At 50.8% G+C, this 8,927-nt stretch overlaps 2 protein-coding genes across 2 annotated transcripts in view; both read right to left on the reverse strand.

Annotated features, from left to right (window-relative positions):
- The window catches only part of LOC142881297 (NLR family CARD domain-containing protein 3-like), a 160,242-nt gene that overhangs the window by 68,111 nt on the left and 83,204 nt on the right, over positions 1-8,927 (reverse strand). The gene's annotated exons all lie outside the window — the stretch shown is intronic.
- Positions 1,355-8,168, reverse strand: xkr4 (XK related 4). The gene is made up of 4 exons (XM_076015511.1): positions 7,193-8,168; positions 4,974-5,173; positions 3,976-4,330; positions 1,355-2,893 (listed from the first exon to the last, which is right to left on the reverse strand). Exons 1-4 carry the CDS (start codon positions 7,912-7,914, stop codon positions 2,293-2,295), a joined length of 1,878 nt encoding a protein of 625 aa, XP_075871626.1. The 5' UTR covers positions 7,915-8,168; the 3' UTR covers positions 1,355-2,292.

Genomic DNA, 8,927 nt, shown 5'->3' on the forward strand with positions numbered 1-8,927 from the left:
ATAACAACCTCAGTACCAAGCTGTGCCTTTCAGGAGCAACACAAGATAAGGAAATAATCCCGTTGAGCTCTTTGACACCTCGTACGACTAGCACGCCAAGGGACGATTCGCTAGCATCCCAAATGAAGAGCGCTATGCTGCTATGTTGCTATGTTGCGTGTGCGTGCCCGTAGACTGCGCATGTCGTTGCTCTGCATCTCCCTGACCAGGCTTACAGCCGTGCACCTTCCACGTGCACGTTCTACCGAGACACTCGGGCCATGGGTATCGCCAGCTGCTCGGCACCGTGCCTGGACTCGCAGGTAGTTGGTGGTTGGTAGTTGCCGCCGGTGCAGGCGTTTTCCATTGGGTTCTTACATTGCGCCTCATTTCTCAGTTTTGCCTTTGTCTGGTAACCGTCGCACGGAAACGCTGTGCAGATTTGCTGAGGAGACCTTGTGGAGACTTGCCACACTGAAGACCGCAGCAATTGTGTGTTGTTGTTTTCTTTTAGGTTGTAGTTTACTGGCGTTGTCGTGAAAAAATGGCAGAAACTGAAGATGAAATCTGAAGAAAGCCGTAATTCTGCTGCTGGGAAGCCTCATAAGTTGGAGCAGAGTGGTGCGCTGCAGCATGATGGGCTGCACTGGAGATGCATCATGGGTAATGATATCATAGCCTGGGCTGGCGTGTAAATACAGTGATGTCCAGTGCCGTAAGATGCTGCTCTGCGTTGCTGTGTTCAGCCTGGAGTTCAGAGACAGAACTCAACGCCGATGATGAAGAAAATATAAAATAACGTTGCCTCAGGTTTTTTTCTTTTTTTCTTTTTTCTAACGCAACTTTTTTTGTGTGCCTAAGATTTTGCAAACGCAGCCTCCAGTCAGTCAGGATCACGTTCATCGAACTTGAACGGCCAGGAACCCTGAAGAGTGATTGTGGGAACGTCCGCAGGTCGATGAGAACTTGTGATCCCTTTTTCGTACAATCCCAGGGAAAAGGTAACACAACACTGAGATTTGGCACACGCTGAATTTGCACATGGAAACGTGTCGCCTTGCACTCAGCCAGCCTTCACTCCCCGTCCAGGAGGAGGAGAAAGACATTTAAACACAGAGCATCATTGCAAACTCTCTCACTTATTTATAGCATACACACACACACACACACACACACACACACACACACACACACACACACACACACACACACAGTTGTGTACTTCCTTGTGGTTAGTAGTTTCCCATCACTGTCTGACACTTCCCTCATTTTGGTCCCAATCAGTGACTATCAGTGACTATCAGTGATGATCAGTGATGATCAGTGACGATCAGTGACAATCAGTGATGATCAGTGACGATCAGTGATGATCAGTGACTATCAGTGACGATCAGTGATGATCAGTGACGATCAGTGATGATCAGTGCCGATCGGGTCACCAGGTGGATGGCACTGCACTACAGACTGCTCACACGAGGTCGGAGGAACTTCCTCCTGGTCCCGTTGTGATTGTGTGATATTCTGTGACGGCAAATCTATTCGTCCCGGTTCTGTTCTACGCCTCGCTCGTCTCTCTCTGGGAGGAGCTTCGGTGATTATGTTCCTATAACAGAGTCAGAATACGAATGCTACTTGGATTATTTGCTAAGTGTTTTGGCCAGCATTCCCATTCAGACGGAGTGAAAAGCTCCGGGTCAGAACAGAACCTTTCAAGCTCTCCAGACATCTTGAAGGCGTTTCACTCCTTAGATGAGACAGACAGACACTGCAAGACAACCTTTTGGCACAGAGAGGTTGGGAGGAGGCTTCTAACTGTCAGGGGCTAACATCCACACAAAAAAACAAAATATACAAGTCAAACACTACAACAGTGCCGCGAAGGAAGATAAATTCTCTATCCCATACGTGAGGGTCCTGGTGAAGCAGCACCTTCAGGACCTACACCTCAATCTGATGTGATGACTTCACCCTGCTGGATGTGAAGTGGGCACACCTGCACTCAGTCTTACCTTTTCTCCCAGTAAGCCCTAAGCATAGTGGCAAAGGATTGCAGCTGGAATGAAAATGGAACCAGTCCATTCTGAGAGAACCCCACCCTCACACGTCCAGTGACATCGGCAGTAATTGCTCATCCAATAGTTACACAAGTGTGCCGAACCTTGGGAGAGAAAGATCAACAGTGGTGCAGAGAGGAGCAGAGCTGTCGTTGGTCGTTCCAGATTGTTACCCCCATCAAATGTTGGTCAATGGTGGCAGAAACACCTCTCACCATCCCCGCCACCATCACCGTCCTCAGCTGCTGGATGTGGTGAACTATAGCGTAGTTTCATATTCCAGCCTCTCTTGCACCAGGGCGTCATCTTTGTACTGAAGCCGAGGAGGAGTCAGGGAGCAATCCACCGCCAGGATGGCCTTGCGTATACTGCGGTCCAGGACGTGTCGCTCCCAGGCTGGGTAGCGGTTCCTGCAAAGGTCAATCTTGATGACGGTCTCCTCCAGGCGTGGCGGGCGTGAAGACGGCGTGGATGGCACAGTGGATCGGACCTGAAAGACGGGTATGACTCCGTCCCGATCAGAATACTTCCCCGCGTCGCGCTCCAGGGTCGCGGTGGCTGCTCGGTTGGAACGCAACGAATTGGTCGCTCCTTCCAAAGGTAAAGTGGAGAACTGGCTGGTGGGGTCCAGGTCCAGACGCTGGCCACTGGGTGAGCGTCCGAAGCGCGGCCCGTTGGGGTGGAAAAAGGCGTAGTACATGAGCATGAAGACTACGCCGGTGAGGAAACTGCTAAAAATGACGCAGAGGGCTGGAACTGCGAAAGAGTCGGTGGCCAGAGGAGACCGGTAGAGGTACCATAAAGCACTGAGAGCAGCGTTCTCCATCAGGATCACCAAGTAGTAGATGAGAAGCCGGCACCTGAACGGACGGAAGAGAAACAAATGAATCAAATGAACCCAGGAGGAAATTACACACACCTTGTTTATTGCAAAGAGAGTCCAGCATCTGGGAAAGACCCATCGTGAGGTCCACCTGCACTGACATGTCTTTGGCCAGAGTGGCAGAGTACCCGGCCTGAAGCCACACTGAACACTGAGCGTTAGAACTTTGGCATTACAGTTATTTAAAAAAAAAAAAAAAAAAAGCTTAATTCATCTGTATGCAGATGATTCTGTGATCTATTTTTAATATAATTTTGCCCTCTGCCTGAACCTTGCTCTGCAACAATGGTTTTAGCGTATCATAAAAAAAACTCTTTCCAATCTTAAAATGTTTTTAAACACTGGTTCATCTAAAGATCAATGATTTCATTGCTGGATTGGAAAGCATTGTCAAATGTAACTTAGACTTTATTAATATGAATGAAGATGATGACAGAAACTTTGACTATCAATGAATCAACGATTGATTGATAAGGTTATCAACAATCAAAACTGCATTAATCAATAATACACTGCAGCGGCGTCTCAAAGATATTTTCTGTATTGTAATTCACATTTGAAAAAAACAAAAAAGCTTCCAGAAAGCGGCCTTTTGTAAATTTAATTTAAAATGCGTATTTAAATGACGGCTGGTGTCAGAATGTTTAATGAGTTCGAGGAGGATTTTCTAAGATGTTTGTCAGGCTTTGTGTAAGTCGGGCTTTCAGAGGCCAGAGACTTCATTCAACACTGACACAGCGCTCCCCAGCACCGCAGCCCATTCACTCACACACCAATGGGTGGCGCTGCAGTTTGGGGTTCAGGGTCTGAACGACAGACTGGGAGGACTAGAAAATCAAAGTTATACCGTTGGGTTGGAACGCCAAAGCCGTGACATTGAACCATTGTGTGCACAGGGTCGTGAATTTTAGTCGTGAATTGTAGGAGTCGCTTCTTGGTGAAGAATTCTCTACAGAAAATACCTGAAACCAAGCCAACAATGGATCCAAACTCTGCGCTGAAGGCACCAATCAGAGCGAGAACCTCGGCCTCTGGAAGAGAAGGAGTCGGTTCTCTCACCTTGTCCGCCCCTCCTTGACGTTGAACCAGGAGAAGATGTAGATGATGCCCACCACCATGTCAAAGACAATCTCCTCCCACTTGCTGATACAGAAGTCCGTCTCGCAGTGGACGATCCAGAAGGTCATGATGGACCAGTGGAGAACGATGAAGATGCCAAAGTAGAGTTGGAAGACGGAGGCAAACAGGGCGAAGGTGATGACCCTGGCGGCGATGGTGAAGAAGTGCCAGCAGAACTGGATGGTGACGGCCAGGTAGCTGATGGGCTTCTTGTCGTCACGGGACTCTCGCAAGGCCTTCTGGTAGGATGCCAGAGCCCAGGCCAGCGAGACCAGGGAGGCTGCTGCCGTCATCCCTGACACACACACACACACACACACACACAGTGGACAACACACAGCTGGTCACATACCCAGAACATGAGAACCTCCTGAGAAGGTTGCTGTATTTGCCCATGTGTGAACTCTTCTGAGCCGACCCAAGGCTCAGGAGCCTTTTGCAGGTGTGTTGGACTCTTTGAAGCTACAACACTGAAGCTTTTCACAGTATTCTCATTTTGTGGCTTTGTGCTTTCAATAAGCTGACAATCTTCATCAGCAACGTGACAACAAGAAACTGCTTGAGACGCCAATGTGCGTGGAATGGCTCAATAAAATGTGATGCTTTCATCTTTGATGTTAAAATTTCCAAAGTAAAATGACTTTTACTGGATATTCTCATTGTTCGGGTAGTACCTGTAGTTGGCCAACAGGACGTCACGCGTCTAGGACGTTAACCTGAACGCTTGAACTTCAAGACACAGATTGGAACTAAAACTAAAAACTATATATATATCTATCTATATTATATATAGATATATATATATATTTTTATATATTTATATATATATATATATATAAAAATATATATATATATATATATATACATCTAAATAAATATATATATAAAAAATATATATATAAAATATTTATATATCTATATTTTATATTTTTTTATACCTTGCACCGCCTGCAGCTTGTGTGTCTGGATGATGATGCACAGCTGCAGCACCAGTTGCGGGGCGCTCTCCAGGAACGTGGCCAGCAGGTGCAGCATGCTCACGTCGGCGAACTCGTAGACCATCATCCAGTAGTAGCGCCAGCGCTCCGTCTCGGCACTCTGGCGGCTCTGGATGCCCAGGTAGATGGTGTGGAGGTACCTGAGGCCACGCGACAGGAAACAGGAAGTTGTTGGTGCTGATGGACGTGTTAGCAACATCCTGTTAAACCACCCGTTGACAGTGGAGAGCTCTTTCACTTCATCTTAAATGTTGGCTATCAATCAAAGCTCTGTGGTGTCGTCATTATTTGAAGTTTTATTTTATTGCTCTTATTGTGTTTCATCTTCTAATTCCTGAAGAACTATTTTATTTTCCAAGTTTTCCAACTCAAACTGTTTGGTAGTTTTTTTCTTGTACTCTGGGCATCACTGCAAGCGACGCTCGCCCTCAGTGATCCTCCAGAGGACTTTAAATCGAGCTTGATGACCATCGATCAGCAGAATCTGGAAGCTTCTTGAAGGTGAGGAGCGCCGGTTCTCCTCAGTCATGAGGAGCGCTGGTTCTCCTCAGTCAGGTTCTTGAAGGTGAGGAGCGGTGGTTCTCCTCAGTCATGAGGAGCGCTGGTTCTCCTCAGTCAGCTTCTTGAAGGTGAGGAGCGGTGGTTCTCCTCAGTCATGAGGAGCGCTGGTTCTCCTCAGTCAGCTTCTTGAAGATGAGGAGCGGTGGTTCTCCTCAGTCAGGTTCTTGAATGGTTCACCTTCGTAACCGATGGCTTTCTACACTTGAAGAAAACTACCGGTGGTTTCTCAGTTGGATCACTTGGAGCGACCAATGACCGGGGATGACCAACTGGTGGAGAACCCAGCAGTTGTTCTGTGGTTCCTCAAGCCTCCTCCTGACTCCTGGAGGTCCACCCACCCCAGGACTACTCCACCACCTGGAGCTAAACCTGGTCAACTGATGGCCCAGGAACTGTGTCTCCAGCACACTGGACCTTCACAGCTCAGCATCAGAACCTGGACATTCACATGTGCTGTGTGAATGGGAGGTCAACCAGGATGGGCCCACTAGCCCCACACCACAAGAGGGCGCTGTCGCCTGTGAGCTCCAGCTCCTCGATGCGACTGTGAATCATAAATATGTGAGATGAGTAAAGTTCATCTCCAAGTATAGGGAGGCTCCATACTGCATTTTTACAGAAGCAGTACTTGCTGAGTACTTGCTGTCAGTACTCACGGATACATTCTAGAAATACTTTGATTTTTTTTCCCATTTCTCCACAGATGTTGTGTGACTTGAAGAAGATTCCTCAGCAGGTTTTACAGCAGTAACAAAACTGTCACGTACGTACATACTGTACACAACTGCTATCGCTGTACTGAGTACTCACACCATACACCAGGACCTGATCCTGGTATCATTGCGGGTACGTCCCTGGTGTTACACACATGGATACCATGCCAATACACAGTCAGCCACGAAAAAAAAAACATGAATACAAGTTACCTTTGCAAGTATCCAGCTGTATAGAAGTACTCACACACATGAAATATTCATGCAAGTTTTGCTGTTCCTGATGTGTGTATGCAGTGTTTGGTTCCGTCACTTTCTAAGCACTGCCTTATACTGAATATATTGTTTTTAACTGACTCCAGTTAGGCTGCAATTAGTCAGAACCAGAACCAGAGTCAGAATCAGAACCAGAGTCAGGGTCAGAACCTGAACCAGAGCCAGAGTCAGGGTCAGAGTCAGGGTCAGAGTCAGGGTCAAAGTCCGAATCAGAACCAGAACCAGAACCAGACTCAGAATCAGAGTCCGAATCAAAGTCAGAGTTTTAGAGTCAGAGTCAGAACCAGAACCAGAACCAGAGTCACAGTCAGGGTGTTATTGTCATGATGAAATGCAGACAGTTGAGTGCCAGGAGCTTCTCTTGCAGGTTAAAGACCCAGACAGTCAATATTAAAGCGCCCAGGGTCGCACTAAAGACCCTTCTATTCTATTCTATTCTATTCTATTCTATTCTCCTGGATGTCCCGCGTGGGCCCTGCCGACAGGGCCGTGGCGGGAAGCTAAGTTGGTGGCGCTGGAGAGCACCGGAGCCCCCAGTGCGGGTCAGTCCCCTCTCCAGTGTGCCATGGACGGGATGTCTCCCAGTGCAGCGCGCGCTCACTCACTCACCTCCATATCTGCCCCAGCTGCAGGATGTGGATGACGGACTGGGCGACCCAGACGCACAGGGTGTAGGCGGGCCGCCTGCCGCCGCCGCCGCTCGGAGCGCCGGTGGCTGCGCTGCTGCTGACCGAGCTGTTGGTGGCGGTGTTGCGGCTGGCGGTGCTCTCCTGCCGGTGGCTCTGCGGCGAGGCCAGGTGCTGCTGCTGCGAGGCGGAGCCGCTCAGCAGCTTCTTGCCGTCCAGCGGGCCTCCGCAGTCGGCCGCGGCCTCGGCGCAGCAGTCGGCGCTGAAGTCGTGCACGAACCAGCGGAAGCTGAAGAGCTGCACGGAGAAGGAGCCCAGCACGGCGAAGAAGAGCGTCAGGCCGAACCACCAGAACTCCCGGCGGAGGTAGTAGTCGGCCGACAGCCACACGTCGGTGCCCACGTCGGCCGCGTACACGGCCACGGCCAGCGCCACCCACAGGCAGTCCCACAGCGTGTACTGCTGCGGCTCGCGGGCCGAGCGCAGGCACCTGGAGCCGCTGGAGGAGCCGCCGCCGCCGCCGCCGCAGCACCGGGACTCCCCGTTCACCAGGTCCCCGTCCCCGGCCGCCCCGAGCCCGCCAGGGTCCGGCTGGGCGCCCGGGTGGAGCCCCGGAACCGAGCCCGACAGCTCCGAGTTCTGCAGCGGCGTGAAGGCCACGGTGCTCTTCTGCATCTTCAGCGCTCCATCCGACTTGGCCGCCATCACTGGAAGCTGCGCCTCCTCTTCCTCTCGATGCCTCCTCCTGCTCCTCCTCCTCCTCCACTCCCTGTGCGCGTCTACACCCTCGCGCCTGCCTTCCGTCCCCGCCGCTCCCCGACCGGACCGGCGGCTCCGCTACGCCGCCGTTCGCTCATCATGGAGCGGGAAAGACGTGAGAGCGGAACCGAGCAGAGTCCCAGTGTGTCGCGAGCCTCGGAGCTGTCGGTGGGGTCCTGGCTGCTTCTGCTGCCGCTGCTGCTGCTTCACCCTGATAGCCAGCGAGGCTGCTGGAGCAGGGAGGGGAGGGGCTGGAGGAGGGGCTGGAGGAGGAGGGGTGGGGGGGGTGCACCTGCCTTTCTATGGTACCCAGGAAAAAAATGACATCACCCCCTCCTCCCCCTCCCCCACCCGCCGTCTTCCGTTGCGACTGCGCTCTTCAGTCCAATAACAAATTGGATCAGAACAGAACAGCATCATCTCAGCTGGTCGGAGCCACGAGAACCCGATCAGGCGTGGGCAAACTATGGCCCAGGGGCCGCATGCAACCCATGAAGCTTTTGAATGCGGCCCAACAAGCTTGAAGAAACGATATTAACACAGCCAGTCAGCCAGCCAGTCAGTCAGCCAGCCAGCCAGTCAGCCAGCCATTCAGTCAGCCAGTCAGCCAGTCATCAAACAGCTGCATCTCCTCCATGTTTGCAGTGTTTTCACAGTCATTTCAATAAAGAGCAAGACACCCTGGTGGTTCTGGGTGGTTCTGGATAGTGGTTCTAAGAGCCAGACACCCTGGAGGTTCTGGGTCAGATGGTGAGTGAGAGAGACGAGCTGAACCTGGACTCGGTCCACTGAACGGTGGTGTTGTGTTACTGTTGTGTTACTGATCTGTGGCACTGCGTGTGTTGCTACAGTCTGACTGTTGTCATTTCAGTGGAGTGTGTTTTAATGCAGACTTGAACTTAGTGGACTCTTTGGAAAAGACGCAGTGATCCAGTGATCCAGTGATTCAGTCATCCAGT

This window comes from Nelusetta ayraudi, unplaced genomic scaffold, assembly GCF_046127955.1.
Source record: "Nelusetta ayraudi isolate G7.1 ecotype Tasmania unplaced genomic scaffold, CSIRO-AGI_Nayr_v1 ptg000190l, whole genome shotgun sequence".
NCBI classification, from domain to species: Eukaryota; Metazoa; Chordata; class Actinopteri; order Tetraodontiformes; family Monacanthidae; genus Nelusetta; species Nelusetta ayraudi.

Excerpts from the sequence above, each read along its gene's own strand:
- xkr4 (XM_076015511.1), bottom strand. The coding sequence starts at position 7,914 with ATGGCGGCCAAGTCGGATGGAGCGCTGAAGATGCAGAAGAGCACCGTG. Across the intron at positions 4,331-4,973 it reads CAAGCTGCAGGCGGTGCAAG|GGATGACGGCAGCAGCCTCC; the intron begins GTATAAAAAAAT and ends TGTGTGTGTCAG. Across the intron at positions 2,894-3,975 it reads GTCAAGGAGGGGCGGACAAG|GTGCCGGCTTCTCATCTACT; the intron begins GTGAGAGAACCG and ends CCGTCCGTTCAG.